This window comes from Canis aureus, chromosome 6 (genome assembly GCF_053574225.1).
Source record: "Canis aureus isolate CA01 chromosome 6, VMU_Caureus_v.1.0, whole genome shotgun sequence".
Taxonomy (NCBI): Eukaryota; Metazoa; Chordata; class Mammalia; order Carnivora; family Canidae; genus Canis; species Canis aureus.
This window is the reverse complement of record NC_135616.1, coordinates 52,102,400-52,130,094: the sequence shown is the minus strand read 5'-3', so window position 1 is coordinate 52,130,094 and position 27,695 is coordinate 52,102,400. Positions and strand designations below refer to the sequence as shown.

General features: G+C 39.4%; 1 protein-coding gene across 1 annotated transcript in view; it reads left to right on the top strand.

Moving 5' to 3' along the window:
- Positions 1-1,679: 1,679 nt before the first annotated feature.
- Positions 1,680-27,695, top strand: part of F5 (coagulation factor V) — a 69,689-nt gene continuing 43,673 nt past the window's right edge. Inside the window, exons 1-5 of the mRNA XM_077901589.1 lie at positions 1,680-1,887; positions 4,322-4,404; positions 10,487-10,609; positions 23,483-23,695; positions 25,168-25,311. Of these exons, the coding sequence (XP_077757715.1) occupies positions 1,721-1,887; positions 4,322-4,404; positions 10,487-10,609; positions 23,483-23,695; positions 25,168-25,311 (730 nt within the window). The 5' untranslated portion in view covers positions 1,680-1,720. The remainder of the gene's footprint in view (positions 1,888-4,321; positions 4,405-10,486; positions 10,610-23,482; positions 23,696-25,167; positions 25,312-27,695) is intronic.

Below are 27,695 nucleotides of genomic sequence, written 5' to 3'. Positions count from 1 at the left end.
TCACTAGGCTGGGTATTAAAGGACAATAGTTAACAGTCCTATGTCCTGAGTCAGAATCTATAATTTGTAAAAGCTCTCCCAGGGAATTCTGATGGTTTATCAGCTTTCAAACCAATTATAGATTGCTTCAAACTATTATAGATAGAGAAGAAAGAGTAAGGCACTGTTCGTGCTCTTGAACAGTTTATAATCCAATTGAGGAAATAATAAACACTGACACAAAGTAATAGAGGGTAATTAATACGAGTATTATATTTTAATAGTGTTGTAATCTATAAAATGGAAATAGTCTATTTGAGTCCAGAATTAAGGAGATAGGTAGGACTCTGATTGAACTGAAGCAGTGTTCAGTTAAGAGGAAGAGATGGATATTCTAAATCCACAGAGTAACATCAGCAAAGGAAGAAACAGAAGACTGTGTATGGGAGGAGTGAGTGTGGAGGAGCCTAACATCATGGAGACCTCATGTGAAGTGCCAGGCAATGTATCAAATCAATTGATACAAACCGTAAGACAGGAGCTTGGAGGAATGCAGATTCAGGGAATTTTTTTTTTTAAGATTTTATTTATTTATCCATGAGAGACACAGAGAGAGAGAGAGAGGCAGAGACACAGGCAGAGGGAGAAGCAGGCTCCATGCAGGGAGCCCGACGTGGGACTCAGTCCCCGGTCTCCAGGATCACGCCCTGGGCCGAAGGCGGCGCTAAACTGCTGAGCCACCCGGGCTGCCCTGATTCAGGGAATCTTGAACAGTTATAATGATGCTTCAGACAATATATTCTCAGATTTTCTATCAATAGCATAATATGATCTTAAGGCAGTGTGAAACAGCCAGATCCTCCAAGAAACACAAGAAAACCATAATCATAGTGATACACATGTGTTACGTGCTCTGGAATTAGACACCTCACAATATCCTTTTATCCTCCCAACAATTGCATCTGGGAAAAATTCATATCCCCCTCTTGTGCAGATGTCAAAACTGAGCCCTAAAGAGGTTGAGTCACTTACCCAAGCCCGCACAGCTAGTAAGTGCAACTGAGTCTGCTCTGCTGATTGTCTCTGCTCTGCTACTTTTGTGGCCACAGACCCTCATCAAGACAGAACGGTGCATGGGTAGAAAATCAGTAAAGTGGTCCAGGCCTGTAGGCCCCGTTCTGGTGCTCATCTCCCTGCTTTCTCACCAGATTCCAATGTTTCCGTGCCCCTAACGAGCATAGTACCCTTTCCCCCAGACCAAGGGAAACTGATGTAGTTGAGGGCATGGGGTGACATTGCACTGGGAATTGCAGAGGGTCTTGCAAGCGTGAACTTCGCCCTGGCAGTTTTTACGGTGGGTGGTGAGGGGCTATTGCCCCAGTGGCCTCAGCAGGTGGAAGTGCAGGAGCGGTTTGGCCTGTGGCTCAGGAATCCCCGCGCACTGCGGCGCCAGCAGCAGCGAGAGCCTGTGATCTGATCTCGGAGTTGTCTCCACCTGCGGTGACACATTCACTCCTCGGCTCGCTCTGCCCTTACCTCCTCCATCGGGGGCGGTGACCTAGCCACCCCCCTGCCTGGAAGGGCGCTGGTTGGGGACGGCGGCGGGAGGCTGCGCGACCCGGCACCCGGAGGAGCAGAGGGGCAGGAGGACACCGCCCCCCGCCGCCTCCGGGGCGCACTGCAGCGGGGCGCGGTCCGCGGTCCCAGGCTGGCGGCGGCGCGCGGGAGCCCGAGAGGAGCCATGGCCCCAGGCTGCGCGCGCCTCTGGGTCCTGGTGCTGCTGGGCGCCAGCTGCACGGGCTGGGGGAGCTGGGGGAGCTGGGGGGCCGAAGCGGCGCGGCTCAGGCAGTTCTACGTGGCTGCTCAGGGCATCAGCTGGAACTACCGCCCTGAGCCCACCAACCCCAGGTGAGGCAGGTCCCGTGTCCGAGTGAGCTTTTGGGGAGCTTTCCCTTTGCAATTCCATGGCTTAAAAAAAGAGGGGGGGGGGTTTACCATATTGCTCATTTAAAACTCTATATTACTCATTTTAAAACAAAACTGCTATTCTTATTTCTTATAATACAGTGTGTTAGATAGGAAGTTTTGTTGTCTAGATGCTGTTTGAAGGGTTTGTTAATAGTTTTGTTGGTGTGATTGATTGTTAGTTTATTGATTGATTCTAAAGCACCAGGCACCAGCCCCCTCATTAGCCCTCCTGCAAAGTCCCATTCCAGATTTTAGTAGCCTAGTATTTTTTTATAGAACTTCCAGTTACATATTATTTATTCCATTCTCCACATAGCTTCATCTTCTAAAACTAAGGATGTATGCATTGTCTTTTATTTAAGCAGATTGTTCAATAACAATTGCCAAGTTGCCATAATTTTGTTGTATTCTTACAAATGACGTTCAAACCACCATCAGTCCATAAACATGCAACATTTTTGTTCTTTTACCTTTTCTTCTGCTTCATGTGACTCTTCATTTTTTTCACATTCTTAGTCCATGGGATATAGTCTACCCTGCTACTTTGGAAAGGCCACTATTAACAGACATATGTAACTAAAAGGTGGCTTAAATAATAAAACTATTTTTGAACTGAAAACTATTTTTCCTAATTGAAAGGATAAAAATAAGACTTCCCAGAAATTAGATAAATTATATGACTTACTCACTATTTCCAGTTAGTTATATTTATATTTTTTCATTGGTAAACCTCTCAGTATGACTCATTTTTTTAAACTTAATATCACAGTTTAAATGATTGTGAAAGACAAGTTCCTCTTTTATGATTACAAAACCAAAGCAATCAGCCAGAAATAATGCAATATTTTAAGAGTCTTGTAGTGTATAACATTAAGCGCCTTAAAGAATTGCTTTCTAACTGGGTTACTTTGAGGAGAAATCCTTTTTTAAAAAACATCATTTTAAATATTGTCTTTCGAGTTGATGATCTAGATCACACCCACACCCTTAGAGAACTGCCAAAACCCCAAAGAAAATCACAGGCTTTCCAACATTAATCTCTTTTGCTCATGGGCAGACATTAACCTGCTTGTTGTCTTTGCTGGAGTACTCTGTGCTTATGCTTGGAAGTTTGTTCTTCTGTAGTTAACTCTAAAAATAACAAGCAGAATTCTGGAAGCAGAACCACGTAGGGCAAAAGCCTAACTCACGTGGGGAGTCCAGAGGGAACCATGACTGGTTATCTGATCCCCTCACCCTGTGGTCAAGTTTCCAGAATTCTAATACTTCCAGTGTCAATTATTGAGCCAAAACCATAAAATGATAACCTAGACCAACTGTCAATATTTTTGAACCTCAAATCATGCCATTTCTCTCTGGTACTTTCTTGTGAAAAAATCTAACCTGTAAATCTAACTGCTTAAACTAAGAACTGGTGATCAAGTGTCCTACATCTACAGCAGAATGATACTCACTATAAGGAGATCAACATATACCACTCCATTCTTTGTCAAAGTCTACTTTAGCACAAAACAAAGATCCTTCCCCTTACTTCATCCAATATTAGCAGGAGAATGCCTTTCAGAGGTGGAACATATCTATCATTCTTATCCCAAGTCTGACATAAATGTTTTTGAAAACTTTTCTAAGGAAACTTATTGAGTCACTTATATGTATGTAGTAACAGATATTGAAAATAAAAACATATGTTTTTTTTCTCTCTAGGGTTCTGGGGTTCTACTCTACCTGCTTCCCTCTCTGTGAATTCTTTACCACGAATGCAATGGTTTCACCTCTTTGTGACTTGGCTGTGCCATTTATCCCTTGTTTCTCCTCTGGACAAGTGACTTGCATTTTCCAAGACTTGCCTTTTTCATTTGTTTGCTTATTTCCAGTATGAATCCCCAGGGCTTTAACTCCATTGGCCCTCTCCAACTTCCCAATTAGAAATAGAGTCCACCAAATCAGTGGTTCTTTAGAATGTTCCCCAATAATTCAAATCTGTATGTGGTTCATCGGGTAAAAAAACAGACCATGTATTTATTCATAAAGGATTTGGTTATATTTTTAGTCATTTATGATCTAAGCCTAAAGTTTGGGTTCACACAATAATCATGGGTTCTTTTTTAGAAAATAGATTCTGAGTAACAGGATTAGTGGACAGACTAAATTTGGGAAAGACTGATTATCACAACAGAATATTCTTGAAGAGATCAATAATCATTTTTTAACCCCGCCTATTATGCATATTTGTAAAACCCTGGTTTCTGAAATACAATTAAAATACCATTATTCCTACTACCTATCTGAAGATACGAGAAATCCATTCATTTTGTGATGTGAGATGTAGATGTCATATACGACTTTCAAATTAATTTCTGTACTTTATTTCTAGCTCAAATACTTCCTTTAAGAAAATTGTCTACAGAGAGTATGAACCATATTTTCAGAAAGAAAAACCACGATCCAAAATTTCAGGTAAGCCTGAAGTACCTTATTTAATTTTAAAGATAAATCTCTATGATAATTTGATATTCTTGGATATCTGAAATAACTGTTTAGCGACATTTTTTAGTAATGTGTGCTTTTGTTGTCTTTAACCAATATGGGCTGCATAATTTGTGGGGCCCAGTGAAAAATGAAACTGTGACAAATCATGAGAGACTCTTAACTCTGGGAAACAAACTGAGGGTTGCTGGAGGGGAGGTGGGTGGGAGGATGGGGTAACTGGGGGATGGGCATTGGGGTGGGTACATGATGTGATAAGCACTGGTGTTATATGTTGGCAAATTGAATTTAAATTAAAGAAAAATGAAAATGTGTGGCCTTAGATTCATATTCTTGAGAATTTCAAAATAGTATCAGCAAAACATTACACCATGGGGTCTGTCTGGCCCGTGAGTAACATGCCCATGAAGCTGGCTATTTTTAACACTGATCAAAAATCTAAACAAAATCTTTGTCTGAATTTTGTTCATTCACCAAACCAACTACTGTTGAGCACCTGCTATGGGCTGGGCATTGAAGAAGGCACTATGGATGCCACAATGGACAAGGTAGAGACGTATCCTGCCTTCCTGGAGCTTATGGTATAGTTTACTGAATGTAGATGAACCCTAACAAATGATCTATTGCTTCTATCCAGCTCTCTGGATTCATTCCAAGGAACCATATATGGCTGGCTCTTTTGCATCTGTTTTTCCCATCTCTTCTCCTGTTTTATTTAGTGTGAGGTATACAACAGCTATCATTTTCAAAGAAAAATATCTCCCTTTTCCTCATTTTTTATTTGAGAGAAAGACAAAGTATGAGTGAGGGAGGGGCAGAGGAAAAGGGCAAAGCAGACTCCCCACTGAGTGTGAAGCTGTCCAGAGCCTTGAGCCCGGAGCCTGATGTGGAGCTCCATCCCAGGACCCTGACATCATGACCTGAGCCCAAGTCAGATGCTTAACAGACTGAGCAATCCAGAACTCCTTTCCTCATCTCTTCTTTAATCAAAGAATGTAGGTTGAATGGACTTTCGGGTTCTTAAATATGGTACCATATTTCACAGTAATGATAGAGGCCATGAAGAGAGAACTTCCTCCATTGGGTCCCCTGATCAGTAATCACTCATCCTTCCATACTAACCAAGTGAAGACTGGTCAACACACCCAGATTCACCCTTCTACCTTTCTGTGCAAACTCTTCCATCCTGCCTCCTCTGATCTCCCTTTATCTTCAGTCTTTGGCTGGAGCCTTCCCTTCAGTTAAAACTCAACAACTATGTTCAAATCAACCCCTGTGTAGAAGAAAATCTCCCCTTGACATCACCTGCCTTTCCTCTGTCTTGCCTTTCTTATATGAGCAGCCTACTCTGTTCTCTGTAATATTGTTTCTTCTCCATATATTCCCTCTCTAATCCTCACTAATAGAAATCCACTCATAGAAATCCTCTTTTGAGAAACTCACTCTCAAAAGAGGGCACCCATGACCCTGAGATGCCAGAACCGCTAGTTTCTTTCCAGTTCTTTTCCCACTTGACATTACTAAGACATTTAGTGATCCCTCTTCTTGAAACTCTCTTTACCCACTTTCCCCAGGGCCACCTCCCTTAGTGAATGGAAGTGAATGGGGAAAATGGAAGCAGGGGTAACTTATAGATAACTCTTTTCTGAAACTTGGCTCCACATGTGAGGAGAGACAGGGTAGTTCTGGAAGGGAATGAAGGGCTTAAGAATACTTCGGAGTTTTACAAACAAGAATACAGTGACCTAAAATATCTGACAGAAAAGGGGAGGCTAATGACGTCTGAGGAAGAATTGCTGAAACCAGACTCAGAAAAAATAAGAAGTGATATGATTCAGAGTTTGGGCTGAATTAGCTTGAGGTAGAAGGGATACTTCACAGGAGCCAAAAAGGCAACAGACAGTAAGGTTACTACTAAAATAGAGTTTGTAGTTGTGGGCAGAAAGTTGAAGGATCTCCTGTCCTCTGAAACAGAGTCTCTTCATTTTCATAGCTCCAGCTCCAAGCTTAGTATGTACAACAGATACTTAACTATTTCATTAAATTAAATTGTAGGTGGCTAAAGGGAAAATGAACTGGGAAGCATATTCATTAGGCCTGGGAAATAAAGGAATTGGGCAGGTGTTTGAGAGCACTTACCTTTTGTGGCTCTGACCAAGTTAACTGAATTTCAATGTCTGGGCTGTGTAAGGCACTGTGCTGAGTACCATAAGTGCTGGAAAGGCCAGTGCCAGGCTGGAGACTATTTTCTGAACAGGAAGAATTGTTGATAGTTTTTAGAGAGGAGAGCCACTGTAATCAAAATCCTTTGAGGGCAGCCCAGGTGGCTCAGCAGTTTATCGCCGCCTTCAGCCCAGGGCATGATCCTGGAGAACCAGGATGGAGTCCCACGTTAGGCTCCCTGCATGGAGCCTGCTTCTCCCTCTGCCTCTCTCTCTCTCTCTTTGTGTGTGTCTCTCATGAATAAATAAATAAAATCTTTAAAAAAATCCTTTGAGATGATTACCTTTTATAGAAATTTCCGGCTTTAGTCTCATTAATTAGAAGTAGACCTTGGTCATAAATTTATGTTTAAGCCCTGTGCCCTTAAAAATCACCTGTCAACCCCTGTGTATCTCATAACACATTTGTTTTATGTGAACTCTGAGGCATTTTAATACCATTTTTAAGCAGCTTCCTCCTGAACTCCCAAAGTTACTTAACTATGAATCCCTGAAAGGCAAGGGTAGTATTTTATTCATCTTTGTATCCCTACAGTAGCTGAAACAGTGAGTCAAATCTGGGGTAAAGCCTAAGAAGCTCCAGGTTTAAACACTGCCATTGACTCTGTGACTTGCTCCATTCCCCAGCCTGGTTCTAGGTCATTGGCACCTTTCCCCTATTTCTTGCTCCCCTACTGGATTGTGTGATTCTAGCTGAACCCCAAACAAGTCATGTGATACTTCTGCAGTATGAGCCCAGAAGTCACTGTAACTGAGAGTAGGGGTGAACTTATAGGACTAGGGGTCTGAATGTGCCTGTCTGGGGAGGTTTGCACACATGTGGACAGGTGGAGGGGCTGGGCTTATTTTAAGAATCCTGTCTGGGACTTTAAAATGACTAGTGTTGACTTTCTGAATTTCCTCAAGGAAGGTTATGAAATGTTTGCCCCTGAGGGGTTTTAAAATAGCTACAACAATGGGCTGCCCTGTTTTCTGTAATGTGTTATTCACCTGAACACAGGGGATTGGATTAGCTGATTTCATGTTGTCCTTTTCAACTCCAAAACTGCATGAAATTGGGTACACACTGTGCTACCTTCCTGGGGCTTCAAGATAGGCAACTCCTTCCCTGGCTGCAGTGCCTGGCACAGAGGAGGGGTGGGGAGGGTCCCAGGCCATCTGGCTGATGGAGGCTGATGAAGCACAGGCAACATTCAGGCATGTGTTTGCCCACATGTGGGAAGGTAATTGGTTTGCATTTATGAAAACATCCCTTTGTTTTGCCTTAATTCCAAAGGAACAGAAAGGAGAGGCAAATAAATGCTTCAAACTATTCATTGCAGCAAGAGGTCTTATTAGGTTAAATAACTTAGGAGACTTATCCTGGGCACCGGGCATTTGTAGCCATGTGATGCCAACAAACAAATCACCTGAGCAAGGCCACCATGGCAACAAAATGCAGTGCACACAGTGACAACAGAGTCAGCACTCTTTTGGGCTCTTGGGCATCCCCACTGGGAATAGCCAGCAGGGGCTTCCATTAGGAGGTAGAACTAAAGGTACCAGCCAGAAGAGAGAGGTCAGCTAGTGGAGTTAGATGTGGCCAGGAGTCAAAAATGGTGTAGAAATTGGAACCATTTCAGGAAAGGGGGTGGTTCTGAACTTGCTCTGTGCAAGATGGTAGAGAAAGCTTTGGTTCAAGAGTCCAGAGACCAGAGTCCTAACCCCAGCAATGCCACGCAGTGATTGAATGACCTTGAACAAGCCACCCTCCCTGCCTCCACATCCCAGGTTTTGTAACTAACTCTAAAATGAGAATTGAACACTGTGACCTCCACAGTCCTGTGCAGAGCTAACACAAAAACAAACAAAAGCTTCAGGCACAAGATCAGTATAAACTCTAGGACTGGGAGTTCAGGGAAAGGAAAAAAACTGCAGGTAGAAGATAGGAGTAGGGAAAGAGGGCTTCTCCCCCATCCCGTTTATAAGGGCCCTTGATTATATTGTCCCCCAACCCTGGATAATAATCTAGGAAACTCTCCCATCCAACATCCTTACCTTAGTCATCACATCTGCAGAGCCCCTTTGGCCATGCCAGGTAGTGTATTCACAGATCCCAGGAGTTACGATGTGGACATTCTGGGGGGCCATTATTCTGCCTCTGATATCCACCAAACAAAACTCTCCTGCAGTGTCATCATTTCAGAGAATGGTACCCTCCTGCACCCAGCCCCCCAGCCAGAACATCACCAGCCATCCATGGCAACTTGGTCTCCGTCACCCTCCACCCATATCCCATCCATCAAATCCTGACAGTTTGATCTCCTAGTAGATCTCTATTATGTTCTTGTCACTTCCATTACTATAACCTTACACTAAGTCACCACCATTGCCCCCTGGAGCCTTTTATCTGTTCTCTCAGTATCCACTCTGAGCTCTCCCCAGCTTATCCTCCACCAAAGCAGCCAGAGGTTTAAAACCCAAATCCATGTCTCACCTCTGCTAAAAACTCTTTAATGGCTTCCAGATACTCTTAGAGGCAAAACTCTAAAAGGTCTAGAAGGCCCTACATGATGGGGCCTCTGATCATGCCTTCAGCCTCACTTTCTGCCTCTCTATCTTATCTGTTAAACTTTACCTTCACTGTGGCCATCTGTCAGTTTTCTTAATAGGCCAAGTTTTATAGTGCCACAGGCCCTTTGTACAAGCTAATCCCAATCTCTGAAATGGCCCTGGTATGCACTTTGCCCACATATCAGTGGTAGCTCCTACCATATATTTATCCCCAACTAGTGAGTGCTCTTTGAGGACAGGAACAATGTCTTATTTATCCATGTGGCCCCAGGATTTAGCACAATACCTGTCCTGTAGTAAGTGAAACTTCATTCTTGATTTCTGCACCTCTAAACTGCTGTCCCAGTGTATTCCACATTGAAGTAACTGATAACATTGTTTACCCCATTGCTCAGATTTAAAAACCTCAGGGTCATCCTTGATTTCCCTCTCTCACATGTCACGTCCAACCCATCAGCAAATCCAGCTGACTCTACCTTCAAAATGTCCAGAATTCAACCTCTTCTCACCACTTACTTCACTGCTGCGCATGCTGCCTTGTCTGTACCACCTGCTCCCGTTTCCACTCCCATCACTACACAGACTGTTTTCTACACAGCAGCTAGGATTTACCTTTTTTTCAGAATGAGCTTTTAAAACACATCAGACCGTGTCTGTCTGCTATACAAAGCCCCGGTGATTTCCCACTTCACGTAGAAGAAAATTGAAAGTCCTCACTATGGCCCATAAAGCCACACATGAGCCCCTCCTTCATGTCTTCTCACTCTGCCTGCATTGTTTTTCTTACTGTTTTTTGGATACATCAAGCTCACTCTTGCGTCAGGGACTGTGAACTTGCTTCAGGGCCGGAGTACCATGGGATTTTCTCCCTCACTTCATTGAGTCTCTGAAATCTCCCACATCAGGGAGTCAGCCGCCTTTCCTCAAGTCACCCCACATAATTGAAAATAAACACCTTTCTTTTCTTGACTGAAGGCAATAATCTCCAAGAAATGACAGGGGTCAGAAGGGGGTAGACATTGGTCAGAACTCCTCCACTCTCTTTACTTGCTTTGGGCCCAATCCAAGCATTTTTACCTTCCTGTCCTGACCTGATCACATGCAATGTAGAGATGATGAACTGGCAAAGCCTTCTAGAATGAAGACAAACAGGCCAGCCTTAGGACCAAGAGGAACGACAGCTGTCATTCATGGGATTCTCTGCATATCTCTGTGCTTAGCAGCTTCACCTATGATAGTCATGAACACAGATATATTATAAATCCTTGTTTCCATAGGACTTCTTGGGCCTACTCTATATGCTGAAGTTGGAGACATCATAAAAGTTCACTTTAAGAATAAGGCAGACAAGCCCATAAGCATCCATCCTCAAGGAATTAAATACAGCAAATTCTCAGAAGGTAAGAGTAATTTAATATTCCTCTGGCAGCGGAAAATGTACAACTCTAACACCAGTGTCAGACATTTAAAACCAGATCATTAGCGACATGTTAGAGAAATCTTTCCTTCAACAGGTAATTATGAAAATTATCGCCTTTGTAAGTTTCAGAGAGGAAAATGAACAAATTCTGGAGTCATCTAGACCTCAGGTTTTCACTGGGTTCTTGCTCTTTAACACTTGGATAGGCAAATTACCTAGTCTTTCTAAATTCCAGTATGTTCATCTGTAAAATGAGAACACTGACACATACACATTGCCAAGTGGCTTAAGGCAAGGGTGTCCACAAAATTCTCTGTGAGAAGGCCGATAGTAAGTATGATTGGCTTTGGGATCTCCATTGTAACTACTCAACTCTCTACCTTTTAATACAAATGCAGTCACAGACAATGTCTAAGTGAATGAGTATGGCTATGTCTCAGTAAAACTTTATTTACAAAAACAGGCAGCTGACTGGATATAGCCCATAAACCACAGCTTGAAGTAGTGACATAGGACTAGCCTGACAGAGGGCTAGCCCGACAGATAAAGCACACTTAATAAGTGGTATTTTGTGGTAGTGGTGGTGGTCATCGTAGTAAAAGTATTATTAAAACTTTGAACAAAGTGAAATGGTTGAGAACATAAGCTTTGAAGGCAGAGTTAGGTTCAATTTCTAGTTGCATCACTTCTGGTTCTAGGAGCTTAACATCTCTGAGCTTTAGTCTTTTCATCTATAAAATGTGAATGGAAATAAATAAATAAATAAATAAATAAATAAATAAATAAGGTCATACCCACCCTATAAGGTTGCTTTGAGTATTAAAATGAGACTGTTTAGGTAGTGTATAAAATATGAATCCTGGAACATGGTAAGCCTTCAATAAACCACAACAATGATGATGACAACAATGGCCAAGATCACAAAGATAAAAGTGACCACATCAGCCACATGACAATAAGTACCTATTGTTGACATCATTCTTATTATTTCCATTATGCTGATGTTCAGACCACAACAAGCACAGTGGAGTTCTCTTAGGAGCTGATATAAGAAAATTGTATCCACATTGCAATAGATATTGGTATAATAACAGTTTTAAAAGACTTTGGACTCACTTGACTCACAAATCCTCTTTCTCCAATATGTTCCAGCCATAATATCTTTGAAGGGGGCAATTGAGTAAGAAAGTGGTTTACAGTGCAAGTTCTGGAAGTAGACAGTTTAGTGCAAATCATGGCTTACACTTACTAGCTGTGTGACTTTTGAAAAGTTACCTAACCTCTTTGTGCCTCATGTCTCTCACCTGAAAATGAGAATAAGAATCATACCTACCCTATGTAGGTTTGTTTTCATGAAATCTTTGAATAGTATCTAGCATATAATGAAACTTGATAGATATTAGACATGAGGTAAAGTTGATTCTTCAATTGAAATGTATTCAAATTGTTACATCTATTGAATTGTATTCAAATTGAACAATTCAATTGAATTGTTACATCTATTGAAATGTATTCAAATTGTTACACTATAAATTTTTAAATGTGTTCAGATAACTTCATATTTATCTGATAATTTATGGGTTACAAAGTGAATTTTACATTGATATTTTTTTGTGTGTAGATTAGTAATCAAACTCATTCCAACTAAGGTATATATAACTGATAATAGGTCGATGAACTACCCTTCCCAGGAGTATTTGCATTAGCACTTAATCTTTGGCTTGAGGAAAAACAATGAAGGATTAACTGTGAAATTTCAGGCGTTTTAATGAGCCAATTTGGCAAGACTGAGTGAGGCAGCACGGGCAAGAGTCCTATGTTCCTAAAATCATACAATGGAATAGCAAACAACCATTTAACCTACTTATTAGGCTTCCAGATAACTACATCAAGAATTCAGCAGAGTAAGGCTAGAGGGAAGAACCTCCAAAATGTCACATCCTGGTTCTGTTTCAAATGTGGGAGGAAATAAGGTTTGTGGACTTTGTACTCCAGCTGGGCTGTTTGCACAGGGAACAACAATTGCAACATTATCCCCCCTTCCTCTACTGTGTATTTATTTGTTCTTACACTCCCCCACAGCCAGTAGTCCTCTATAAGCGATTGTTTAAGATGCTCCCACCACTTCCACTGGTCACCTGATCATTGCCCCTAATCTCCTAAACCTAAGAAAGGTAAATACAAATTGGTGGGGAAATGAAATTTTATTTTGGAAATGAGATGCAAGCCCTATCTATTTAAGATAGAATGCCCTTCATGGTATGACGTCTTCTGTTCATTTTAGCATGCTCTCTGCATCAAAATACAGCATCCACTTCTTGCCTGACACTCACCCTGGCCGATAGCCTTCCTCTATGGTTTAAACTATTTGGGGCAGGGTGGAAATCAATTAACCATATACTGAGCCAGCTACATGAGGATCCAGATTCCTTTTTTGCAAAGGTAGGTCCTTGAGAGATGGATGGTGGGAGGTTGAGACATTATGATAGGCCTAAGGCGGGATTCAGTCCTTGCCTCTGTGGCTGCTTGATCTAACTAATCAATGATCCAACCTTGACAGCAGTCCTGCTTCTCTGGTAATTAATCCTTGAGCCCACCAAGGATTTGGAGACCTACTCTCATCAGCTAGAAGGAAAAGATAGCCATAGAAAGAATTCTGGCTTTAAAGCCAGAATGGCCTGGCTTTAAATTTGGGAAATATTCTTTACCACTCACCCTTAGTTTTGTATCTGTGAGATGGGCGAAATTCCTCCCACTGAAGGTTATTGTGGGGATTAGTCATAATATATGTAAAGTTCTTGGCACATGGTTGGTAGACAATGTTAGTCACTGTTGTTATGGTTATTTCATGGCTCTTCATGATTCGAACGTTAAAATTTGTTTCCAGTAGCTTAGATTGAGGGAAGGCCTTGGCCTTGGAAAGTGCTCATCATTTTATTTGTACTTGAATGAAATAAAACTCTCTCATAGAATTTAGACACCACAATGAACTAAAATTGTGCAGAAAACCTCACTTATCCAGACACAAAGGAATGAGTCATTTTGAATCATTACATTTTCCAGATAGCTTGGGGTTTACTTGTTTAAGTGACTAAGATATTTTTTAATCACTTCAGATATATGTTATACTTCCCCAGACTCTTTAAACAGAAGATGAGAAGTAAAACTCTAATCTCTTTCTAAGCCATTACTTCTAATCTACTGTGAGGTTTTATGAACAACCACAAATGTTAGAATTATGTGCAGTCTAAGTAAACCAATTCAAAATGAAGGTCTACATTATTGTATATGGTACTGTCTATGGGTAAAGACCCTGAGCTTCCATTCATGTTTGTTTGTTTTTTAACATCTATTTTGGTTGCCCAGAAGCCTTGTTGCTTTTTCAAATTCTTGGCTATGCTTTAGTCAGGAGATGGTTAGAAATCTGAGTTCTGGCCGGGAAAGATGCCACTCAGTGTGGAAGTCTCATGCTGGCCTTTCATCCATAAATTGGCAGCACCTGACATAAATGATAGGTGTAGCTTGGTGTAGGTTTGTAGCTTGGTGTTGCCAAACCAATACCAGTTGTACCCCTCCCCAGGTGTGCCTGGGAGAAACCTCACTAGTACACAGGGTGAAGATGAGTAACCATTCAACAGACTGCACAAATCACGATTTGTAAAAATACTCGGAAGAGCATTTCCTTTAGGCATGTATTTGGTAGGAATATATTTAAGATTTTATTTATTTATTCATGAGAGACACAGAGAGAGAGGCAGAGACACAGGCAGAGAGAGAAGCAAACTCCATGTAGGGAGCCCAATATGGGACTTGATCCTGGGACTCCAGGATCATGCCCTGGGCCAAAGGCAGAGGCTCAACCCCTGAGCCACCCAGGCGTCACTGTAGGAATATATTTTTTAAACATGGAAATAAAATATCTACAGCTATACCTAATCACTTAAATACTTTCTATCACTAAGCATTTCAATTTCAGGCCAAAATCTCAGAAACTGTAGCTCACATGCACCGAACTGTTTGTAATGATGCACCATTGAGCAAATTTTATTCTTCAATAAGATTTTGTAGCTGATTTGGTCAATTAACTTTAAAGGTTTGTTTCAGAGTGAATCTTAATATTATTCTTTTATTTTCTTTATATTTTCACTTATATATGTGTGTTGCATTATGACACAAAATTAGTTTTATAATATTTAGCTGTCGACTAGCAAGCCAACTCTGAACAAAATAGAAATAAATAGATAGGGGGAGAGACAGAGAGATAAATGCATTTTCTAAAAACACCAGAGATTGTTTTTTGCATCTAGTGTTGCCAAATTCTCTACATGAAAACTTAGTCTTTTGGGTTTTTCCAAAGCATTCTAATGCTTGACATAATGTGGGCAATGATATGTTTCACTTTTTGTCTGAATATTTTTGACACTTTTTTATTTTGTTTCACTTTTTGACACTTTTTTATTTTGTTTCACTTTTTGTCTGAATATTTTGGCTTTCTACAGACACTTCTTTGAATATATGATAAGTACTCCAAACAAACTATAGTGGCTGATATAATAATTCTCATAAACCTCAAAAATGTGAACTCCCTTTCGAAAGAGACTTGCAGGGCACCTGGGTGGCTCAGTGGTTGAGTGTCTGCCTTTGGCTCAGGTTGTGATCCCAGGGTAGTGGGATAGAGTCCCACATAGGGCTCACTGCAGGAAACCTGCTTCTCCCTCTGCCTATGTCTCTGCTTCTGTCTATGTCTCTCTTGAATAAATAAATAAAATCTGAAAGAAAGAAGGAAAGAAGAAGAAAGAAAGAAGAAAGAAAGAAAGAAAGAAAGAAAGAAAGAAAGAAAGAAAGAAGAAAGAAAGAAAGAAGAAGAAAGAAAGAAAGAAAGAAAGAAAGAATAAAAGAAAAAAAAAAAGAAGGAAGGAAAGAAAGACAGGCAGACTTGCATGCCCTGTGCAGAAGAATCTGTTTCCTTGGAAAACATCAGCATTCTACTTTGGCCATTACCTAAATTACAGCTTCTAAAAGAAGGCTCTGAGTCTTTGAATGAAAACTGAAACACTCACTAAGTTAGAGAGGAAAGGATCTGTTTAAAAAAAAAAAAAAAAAAAAAGAGTAACAAGCGAGGATTTCAAGAATGAGCACCCTAATGAGTGACCAAAGTGGATCTTTATGTAACTTTCCCGAAGCTTGTACACGTAACATATTACATTTGAAAAAAAAATACTGAGAGCTTTTTGGCAAATAATTGGTTTATGGTGACAAGTAAACAAATTGCAATGCTGACTGAGCAGGAAGTGAAGAGACTTGAGTAAATATAAAATAAAGGGTTACCCTTGTATGAAGAATCTACTCTCATAAGAAGCCGATAAAGACTTCTTGTGCTCTAGCACAATAGTCTTTCCTGCCTGTTTCTCCTTTCTTCAGTTAAGAGCTGAAAATTTATTATTTATTTTTTTTAAGATTTTATTTATTTATTCATGAGAGACACACACACAGAGAGAGAGAGAGAGAGAGGCAGAGACACAGACAGAGGGAGAAGCAGGCTCCATGCAGGGAGCCTGACATGAGACTCGAACCCGGGTCTCCAGGATCATGCCCTCGGCTGAAGGCGGCACTAAACCTGAGCCACCCGGGCTGCCCTGAAACTTTTATTTTGATTACAAAGTTAAAATCAGATTAACCAAAAATGCATTTCATAAATGATTCCTCTAAGTAACGGTTTGTATTTCATGCCTCATATTATCAAAGTTGCAAAATCAAAGATACAACATGCCTGTTTTATTCTAGATTAAATGTAAGATTAAATACTTTGAAGTGAAAAGAATAAAAATGTTAAAATTATCCTGAAATTATCTCATCAGAATCCTCACTCAGTGTCATTAGAGAATCTTTCCCCATGGACAAATTTGTTCACTATTCATTTCAAGATGCTAATAATTCACCTTTCACGTAGTATAGTAAACTTAATTAAAACCACTCATTCAATTATTTGAGACTTTATCTTGTATGTAACTTCATATTCCTATTCTTTTCAAATGAATATGAAATTCTCAATAATGCATTTTGGGCAACTAGACAGAATTTTCTTAATTTTTAAAAATGTATTTGAGAGAGAATACAAGTGGCGTGGAGGGGCAGAGGGAGAAACAGACTCCTCACCAAGTGGGGAGCCTGAGGCGGGGCTTGATCCCAGGACTTTGAGATGGTGACCTGGGCTGAAGGCAGACACTTAACCTGAGCCACCCAGGCGCCCCTAGACAAACATTTAAAAACTGTTGTTTGTTCAAATAAAACTGGATATGAAACCATTTAAAAATAAATTTGATATCATCTGAAAATCAGTCACGCTGCTATATCTACTATGTGTTAAATTAAAGCCTTTTAGGTGATTCTTAGGTATTTATATTGTTTTGTTCATAATATGATGCACAATGTGTTCTAACTGTGGCTTCTCCACTGAAGTGGCCCTAGAAGAAATCTAGAGGTGAAACCCATCACAACAAAAGCACCAGGATGTACACTACTGTGAACTGAGCTGTGAGCCCCTCAGGGTCTTACCAACTTCTTTCTATTTGTGTCCAGGACCTCCCACAGAGCCTGGAACATGATCATGATGATGATGGTGATGATGATGATTTCTGAACTGAGGGACTGAGAAGTGGATTAGAAAGTAGAGCCTACACATTATTTTCCCCCTTGCTCTGAAATTTATTAATTTTGCTGGTGATTGTGAGCAATTACCGATCTTATTACCAGTTTTTACCACATTTAGAGTAGATATGTCAGCACCTCTAATCTTTTTCACATGTTGAGAGAACTCAAGGACACTTAGACCCATCTTATCAGAGGTAAAACCCAAAGGAAAGAGGCTGTATCAATTGCAAAGTGACTGAGAAAGAAAATAGTCAACATACTAAAATATATTGTGACTGGCTGCCATAGCATTGGTTTGGAGCCAGGCATTTTATATATGTTTTTTACTCCTCATAACCCATCAAAAACAATAATGTTATTGCTAGAGATATATTGTTACAAATAAGAAAAGTGAGGCTAAAAGGGAGGTTAAGAAACTCCCAAATTCACACAGTCAGCAAGTGATACAATGATACAACCAAGAAATTTCAACTCTGGCCTCTCCCACAACCTAATTGGAGAAAGTATCATTTATTACAAAATCTCACAAATATTTAATTAAAAGTTATAATGAATATTATATGTATTTAGGAATACTATTATATATATACTTATATATATATATATATATATATATATATATATATATATATTAAACTGGCATTTAGGCTGATGTCTGAAGGATTATTAGCATGCACTTATCCAGAGAAAGAGAAAGAACTTCAAAGTTATCTCTCACCCTACAAAGAATATCACATTTTGTCTTTTTGAGAGCTTATGAAGGCAATGGAAAGAATGCCACTTTCTACTATAGGAATTTCCTGTGATGTTTTAACAGTTGGAACAGTGGAAGCATGTCCAGGAACATCATTTTCTAACTTCATGAGACCAAGAAGCAGGAAACACTAAAAGCCGTCATGCTTGATTCGAGATAACTTTAGTCAACAACTTGCTATACCAGGTCCAGTCAATAGACAAAGTTTTTTGCTATACCAGGTCCAGTCAATAGACAAAGTTTGACCTGAGAGGGCAACTACTCTTATCAGATCTGTTTGTTCTTTGCTTCCAAAGCTATTTTGTAACTTTCCAGAGATAATTCTTCCTGTTTATTAGCAGAGATTCTTCCTTATAAATTCTTTTTTTTCTTTTCAATTTAGACTGAAATAATATTTCTCTCAGGAAGTTGTCAATCTTTTAACATTTCTCAACTCATAATGATTTTAATATGCAGATCCTTTGATCATCAGAGTGAAAGTTCAGCCTATAGTAAATACTGGTTATCAGTGCCAAACTATCTGTGAGGGGAAAAAAGATACAACGGAATCCTATGTTAAGCTTTTCACTAGCACAAGGGTCACAACTCAGATCTCTATAGCAGTCAGGAGGCTAATTCAGTGGGAAAAAAAATGTGTCCTTTACGGACTGGGAATCACAGAGCCACTGTCCTATCTCAAGAGGATAGCCAGGACTCAGGGCAGGCAAATTCTATGCAGGAATTTGGTCCGGTGTCGTAAGACCTCCACATTTTAGTTATTGTTGCTGTTTTAGAGAAGATAGCAACTCAGATTCTTACATAATATTTCCATAATGTTAATGTTGGCGTTTAATTATTTGTAATACCATGCAATCCTAACAAAACACCTGTAAGCTAGGACTTGATAACCTTGATTCTAACCTATAGGACCTTAAATCTTAGGAATTCAATAAACACTCAGTAAGCACTTTCTCCATGCTAGGCACTATGAAAGGACCAGAGATATTAACACAAATACAATCTAGCACCTGCCTTTGAGTTGCTCACATTCTGGTGACAGAAATGTGTATGTTGCAAATAGCTATGATCTATTAGGAGAAAACAAAATCAATCATATAGGGCCACATATATTTAATTATAAATTATGATGGGTGCTGTAAAAGAACAAAATGTAGCACAATTAGAGATCAGAAAAGGAGTAGGCTTACATTTAAGGTGACATCTAAAGGATGAGCACATATTTATCCAAAGGAAGACAGCGAGGAAGAACATTCTAAACAGGAGTCATATATCTGTAAAGACCCTAAAACAGGATGGAATTTGGCTTGTTTGGAGGAACTAAAAGGTGGCCCAAGAGTGTGGTACATAGTAAACAAGGGGGAAAGTCACATACCATGAGAATGGAGCAAGAAACAGGGGTAGATTATACATGGACTTATGGTCCATCTTCAGAATTTTGTGAAAGAAGAAGCTATTGTCAAGATTTTAAGCAGGAATATGGCAAAGTAAGATCTGGAGTTTTAAGGGATCATTGTATACAAGTTGGGAAATGGGTTAGGAGAGTACTTTTTGTACCAGAACCCTAGTGACCAGTTAATAGGCTAATTTTGGAGTCTAGTTTTATCCTAGGGTGATGGTATTAGAGCTACAGAGAAGAATGCAAACTTAGGATATATTTTGGTGGTAATAGGTCACCATTAGAGTACAAAATGTGCACAGATAAAAGGTATGGAGGGAGATGACACTGGATGGGAAGACTGGGAAAACTTATGAATGACTTCAACTGCCATAGCAACAAACTTGAACTTTATCCTATGGGTAAGGCAATGCTCCTGAAGTTTTTCAGAAAGAGTTAACACAGTTGGATTTATGTTGAGAAAATAGTAACCTGATTTAATCTTCTGCCTCATTGATGATGGATGCATGTGCCCTATTTCTCACTCCCATCTGGAGAGCCCGAGCATATGCTGATGGCATTCAAGCTCACATGAGTGCTTGTGAGTGGATTAGATTTTCCTGATGATGTGCAATTAGACAAGAGTAGCTGACATTGCTGCAATATAAAATATTCTATATAGAAATTTAGCATCTCAGACTTTGGCTTCTGGAAATGAGGTATCAGATTCACCCCTTTGCTTAACAACTAGACAGACAAAATATATGAAAGAGTAGTTTTCAGACACTGAACAACAGAGAGTATGAGAGAATGCTCCATGGGAGAAGAATAACAAATGAAGTAGGTCCTAGGTGTACCCAAGCTCACTGCATGGAGAGGGTTTTCAGGGCATAGCACAATAAGGGTCAACAGTCTTTTGAGTTAAGGAAACATAGTTTAGGCTTTTGGTAGGCCAAAGTGGCTGGATTTGTAGGACAGAATCCTGAAGAGGATGGTACAGACACAGAGAAAGCGTTTTTGAGAATCTACACAGATGTCCTATTGAGTCTTCAACTAAGCGGTGATCTGCACATGCATATGAGGAAAGTATTGAAAGAAAGGAAGAAACAGGCAGAACAGTCCCTAGACCACACACATAAAAATAGTTTATGTTCCCATCATCAAATGTGGGAAGACCTCCTAATAAATGGGCAATGAGTAGAGGTAGAATCAACAGAAGGCACAGGAGTTGGATAAAATTGATCTAGACTACATACTACTCAAAAGGTGACAAAGCCTTAAAAAAAAGACTTGAAAGTATTAAATCAATTCCGTGTCTCTAAACTATGTGCCAGCATAAAATTCAATACTAGTTACAAGAATGCAACAAAATCCAGCAATCAACATGTAAAACTCACAATGTTAATAAAAATTAACAAGCATTAAAAGAAGCAGAAAAAGTACTACCCATAATCAAGAAGAAATTAAGTAATCAATAGAAATAGAATCAGAGATAAAAGAAATGGTGGAACTGGCAGGCAAAGACATTAAGACAACTATTATAAGCATTCTCCATATGCTCTAGAGCATGATGAGGAGAGAGAAGACATAAAAACACATAAATGGAAACTCCACAAATGAATATAATAGCTGAAGTGGGAAGTACGCCGGATGAAATTAACAGCCCTGTAAAAGAAAACATTAGAGAATATTATATATAGCAATAGAAACTATCTGAATGAATTTTGAAGATAAAAAAGACTGAACAAAATGAACAAAGCATCAGTAATCTATGCGACAATATCAAGTGATGTCACATATGTGTAATTGGAATCCTAGAATGGAGAGGAACAGAAGAAATATGTGAAGAAATCATGGCTGAAAAATCTCCAAATGTGATGACATCTATAAACCTACAAAGGCTTGAAAAAAACAAAAAGAAGAAACATGAAGAAAACCATGCCAAGGCACATCATAATCAAGTTACTAAAGACCTGTGATGAAAAAAGACACAGAAACAAAAATCAGAATGACAGCAAACATCAGTAGAAACAATGCAGCCAGAAGACATTTAGGGGTTTCTTTAAAGTACTGGTATGGAGTGGGGAAGGGTAATTTGTCCACTTAGTATTCTAAACCAAGCAAAAATATCCATTTAAAATGAAGAAAAAATAAAGACTATCTTGGGCATAGAAAGAAGAAATAATTTCTCACTAGCACACCAGTAAAACATGTTAAAGCAAGTCTTTCAGTCAGGAAAAAAAATGATATTAAAAAGATATTTGGATCCACAAGAAGGAATAAAAAGCTCCATAAATGGGTAAATACAGATAAAATATTTCCTCCTTTTATCTCTTAAAAAGATAATTATCTCTACTTTAAAGCAAAAATGATAACAAATTAGTATTAGGTGTATTGTATATACAGAAATAAATTGTATGCATAATACAAAAGCAAAGAGGCTAGGAGGGAGGAAATGGAAATATACCATTACAAGTGTCTTATGAGTGAAATGGTATAGTATTATTTGAAGATAGACTCTGATAAGTTAAAGTCGTATCTTGTAAACTGAAGGGGACCACTAATAAAACAAAGCAAAGCTAATAAAATAAAAGTGGAGCTAGCTAAAAAGAAATAATCTAAAATAAAGCAAAAAAGAAAAGAAAAAGGAATAAAGACAAGAGCAAGATGGTAGACTTAAACTCAACTATATCAATAATTATAAGCACATGAGAAGAACACTATAATGAAGAGATGGGTTGTAAGACTGGGTAAACAAAAAACAGAATGACAGCAAACATCACTAGAAACAATGCGGCCAGAAGACAATTCAGCATAGACCTTACTCTATGCTGAATTTGAGAAATCCATTTTAAAGACAAAGACAGGAAAAGTAAAAGATAAAAAAAGATATACCATCCTAACTAACACTAACAAACAGAAGAAGGTATATAATGTATTGTTCCACTTATAGGACCTTATAGGAAAGAGGAATATAGTGGCAGAAAGCAGATCTGCAGCAGCTGGGCCCAGAGAGTGGGGGAAGGGATGACTGGAAGTGGTACAAGGCAGCTTCTCAGAGTGAAAGAACTGTTCTGCACCTTCATTGTGATGGTAGTTATACATCTGTACACATTTGTCAAAGTTAAGCAAACATTCTACTTAAAGTTGGTGGGTTTTATTGTATGCAACTTACACTTCAATAAAGATGATGAAAGGAAGAGAGGGAGGGGGCAGAAAAAAAGAGAGAGGAAGGGAGGAATAAAGAGAAGAAGAGGGAAAGAGAATGGGAGCAAAGAAATTAATCATTTGGTTTCAAAAAGCACAGTCACTTCAGTAAGAATAGTTTCCATGAGCCTTTCACCCCATCGTGTAAAACATTTGAGCCCTTTTTTCTGATCCTTATTGGCTGCCCATGTCTCCACTCTGATGATCACCCTTTCCATGTCAAATTTATCAAGCTGTTGTCCCAAACAAAGATAAATGCATCTCCAAGAGAAATCCCAGCACCTGCTGATGATAGTGAAATTCACCTAATTAAACGAGCTGGACTCCAAGCTGGGCACAGTTGGGATGCTCAGAAGACGGAGGTGTGATAAAGTGATAAAATAGGGCTGAAAGTGGTAGAGGTGAGAAAGATATGAAATACAGAAGAAAGACAAAACAATATAGGAACAGCTCTGAGTGTACTCACATCCCATGCTAATGGAAGATGTCTTGTCAAGCATCATAGAGAAAAATAGAAATAGAACCCATCCTCATCCTCTTATTCTGAGATGATTTACTAATCAAAGGTGATTCAGATCTCTGATTATATTTAAATAATAATAATTTAGATACCCTGGAAAATTAACTTCCTAAACTTTAACAAATATACTAGTAGCTTTCTTATTCACTTCAGATCACCATGGACCAAAGCTTTCATAATTGCAAAGACACAGAAGTGGGTATATGTGAATCTTCCTTAAAAGTGAAAGTTTACTACAGAAAGTATATATACCTCTATAGAGATCATATGTTCCTCTAAATTTAAGGATGGTGAAAAAGTCATCCCCAGTAACTGTCCAGATGTTTTCATGGCTCTTTTTCTCCAGGTGCTTCTTACTCTGACCACACATTCCCTATGGAGAAGATGGATGATGCCATAGCTCCAGGACAGGAATACACCTATGAATGGCATATCAGTGAGGACAGCGGGCCCACACACAATGACCCTCCATGCCTTACACACATCTATTACTCCTATGACAATTTGATACAGGACTTCAACTCTGGGCTGATTGGGCCTCTGCTTATTTGTAAGAAAGGTAAAAAAAAAAAAAGAGCAAAAACTAAAATTGAAATGGTAAGACATACTATAATGGAATGAGACTTAGGAGAATCTTGGAACCTTTCTATAAATCAAACAAAGGGAGGAGTGCGGAAACTGGATCCTCACTTGAGATTGGTATTTAAAGGTTGGAATCTTCCTATTTCTTTTAATCTTTCCTCTGTCTCAGTCCTGGAAGACTCCCCAGGTAAATCCCTGAGAATATGTTCTGATACCATGCCCGTATAATCTGTAACACTTACCTCAAGGCCAAGTCTTTTTGAAATTATACAGTAGCCTATACGTTGCTGAGTGTACTTAGAACTTTGACTAACATAAAAAAAAAAAAAAAAAAGAACTTTGACTAACATAATTGAGGTTTGGGTTGGTAATTTGGTATACAAACACTCAAAACTCAAGCTTCCTTTCTTATAAATAAGAACACTGGACAGTTTGGGTGGACAGATTTCAAACATATTTGATTGACTTTATAAAAAAAAATTCATTGGCTGGGCCTAGGAGCAAGCATGAATTTTCATTTTACCCCCAAATAATTCAGCCTGTCTTTGATTAAAACAACAAACAACCATGATATACTACACTGTGGGAAATAATGTGGTGGATTCACCATCTATCTACACATACACACACACACCATATATACATACATTCCTAATTCTTTTGTTCAGTACAGAAATACACGTTTTCATTGCCTGCTATATAAAAGATGCTGTGATGGCACTGAAAAAAATTCAAATTTATAAAAAGGTCCTATTTTACTTTCATTTACTGTCAGCTGCCTTTGTCAGCTGTGAGAATGGATTAATCTTGACCTCAATAAATTCTCTAGTGCCTCATCACATGCACAAGCAAGATGGCTGTATGAAACTTGGAGTATACTTTGCCAGCTGAACTTAAGTACCTGTTTATTGGCCTGTTGACACTAGAGGAAATGAACACTTTCACTAAAGCCTTGACAGTCACCAAATGTTTTTTTCCTTGTGCCTGATTAAGTTTACCTTCAAATCCCCATTCCTCGAGCCTATAAGGTGTCAGAGAAAATACTTACTGTGGTACCAGGATTTTAGTAAGCCCCCAATCATTATTACTTGTTAAAAATGCTATTTTTAAAAGATTTATTTATTTATTTCAGAGGCAGAGTGTGTGCGCACACTAGTGGGGGAGGGACAGAAGCAGAGCAAGAATCTCAAGCAGATTTCATGCTGAGTGTGGAGCTCAACGGAGGGCTCAGTCTCATGACCCTGAGATCATGACCTGAGTCGAAATCAAGAATTGACTGCTGAACCAACTGAGTCATGAAGGGGCCCCAAGATGCTATTTTTAAAATAAGAACTTCTTAAAGTTACCATTATGATTGGCTGCTTGCCTTAAATTTTTTGCTATCTGGGAATTCGTAGTGAGAGTCTTCTGTCTGGGATGCTATTAAAAAGTACATCTTTTCTTTCATAGGCACCCTCACTGAGAATGGGATTCAGAAGATGTTTGACAAACAACATGTGCTGATGTTTGCTGTGTTTGATGAAAGCAAGAGCTGGAGCCAGTCATCATCTTTAATGTACACAGTCAATGGCTATGTGAATGGGACAATGCCAGGTAATATGTGGGCTGCACGCTATCCAACCACAACAAAATCGTCAGTGCCTTTGGTCCCATTGTTTTCCTCAAAGCTCTACAGAAGTTGACCAAATTCATACTATTTTTCAACTCCTAATCAGAAAGATAATGTAATCCACTTCAGTGGTTCTCAAGATTTCATCATCTGTTTTTTTTTTTGTTTGTTTGTTTGTTTATCCAACAACTTCAACAGACAAGTGGAAGTTACCTAAGAGAAAGACTGTGTAGCTTAATATATTGGATGTAGAAATCTGAGCAGGTTTCACCTTACCCTGTGCCTCCAGGAAGACGTCCAAGATAGTAGCTCAGTCTCCTTCAGTGAGTTCTTTGGTCCCTGCTACATGGTGGTCATGGCTTCTTCCATAGAGGAAACTCTACAAAATACAAATTCAAGGTCAATCCCTAGCAGGAAGGATCAGCAGAAAGAATACAAGGAAGACATTTAGAGTGAAGATTAATAGATTAGGAGAAATATCCCACCTACAAAAATACTATGAGCATTTCAAAAGGTGATGGATGAATAATATCCAATGGCATGTAGGATGTTCTCTCTTTCCATTTGCATAGAGGCTCTTTTGGAAAAGCAAAATCATAGCAACTGTTAAGAGCAAGAAAAACGACAAAACTGACTCCCATCCAGACTCCTTCCACCTCTGATAGAAACGACTTAGAACCAAAGATCCTGAGGAAAATAAGGGAAAAATGAAAACATTATTTTATTAAATAATTCCATACTTCAAAACACTAAGCTTCTCAGAAGTCATTCTCTGTATATGAAAATCACAAGTGGCTTTACTTACAGAAAACAAAACTTGTCAAAAGTTGAGGTCTGGACATTGCTTTTAAACTGTATTCTATTTGATTTGGCGCTATCTTCCCACCTGGGTTATTATAAATGTGTTCAGATGACTCTGGTTTTGATTGTTCAGAGTTCCAAAAATTAGTTAATTGACTTCTGTCTTAGATCTGAGTTCCAGCCTTGTTCCATCTTCACTTAGTGTGATCCTTGGAAGCTTATTGTCTCAATGTGACTATTTACAAAAATGGATTGACCATTTACCCTGGAGCAGAGAGTGTTTAGGAATTTTTTACATATAAAATAGCATTGCCAGTGCTATAATCTTTAGAGGGGAGTGGTCAAGGAGACCTTGTATCTGTGTCTTGGCAGAGTGAATCATTTCTGTAAATTTATAGAAGTCAAACAAAGGCAAGCCATATGCAAAAAATTAATAATTTGGTCAGGGCATAGAGATTATGAGTTTATAGTCAAAAAAGAGTAGTTGGGGCTTTAAGAGAGGCAGGATTGGGGGCCATTGTTAGTAGAACAGAAAAGTTAATACTGTGCAATTACGTTATGGAGCAGGTAAATTAAATAAATGCAATAAATGCTAATACAGGCAGCCTGGGTGGCTCAGCGGTTTAGCACCACCTTCAGCCCAGGTTGTGATCCTGGAGACCCGGGATGGAGTCCCAAGTCCAGCTCCCTGCATGGAGCCTGCTTCTCCCTCTGCCTGTGTCTCTGCCTCTCTCTCTCTCTCTCTCTCTCTCTCTCTCTGTCTCTCATGAATAAGTAAATAAAGTCTTTTAAAAAAATAAATGCTAATACAGATATATTAAGTGCTTAATTCAGCATAAGCACTTCTTTGGGGTAGGTAAATACTTTCATCAAAGCCTCCTACCTTCTAGTTTCTTGTTCAAAGTTTCTAACTTCTTGTTCTCACCCACCATCTAGGAATCCCTAAAGTGGTCTCTTAAAAAATACAAGCCCCTCAGCCTCTCTATGGGTATGGAACTGATTCTCAGCCCCATAATGTAGTATATAGTGATTATGGATCTGAAATTTGAAACTCAAGCCAAGGATGGAAGCTAGGGTTGGAATCTCCTACAGAGCAAATTAACATTTTCCCAGTATCTGTGAGCACACAAAAGGAGCAGAACTCAACTTTTGTCCTCAGTTTTCATTATTTCATCCATGAAATGCTCCCAGTGGCCTAGCATAATGAAGACTTGTCCATTGCATTTAAGGAGAGGCTATATTCCACAGAATAATTCATTGCCTTGTCACTTAAACAATCAACAAGTGGTTATAGAAGCAATCAAAAATTATTAAAGCATCTTCACATCTTTCCCTTAGGCAGAGCTTTGACCTCTATCCAGCTGAGAGGATTAGGCCCCTGAACTCAGCCTTACTGAGGGCTCTGGTAATTCCCTCCAGCTGAACCTAAATTGATTCTAGAGTGACCAATACCCCAGGCTTTCCCCTGCAGGAAGTCCTGCATCCTGGGAAACTCCTCAGTCCCAGGTAAACCAGGATGATTGGTTACCTACTTGGTTTCCTCCCTGGCCTAATCCCTTAGCAATCC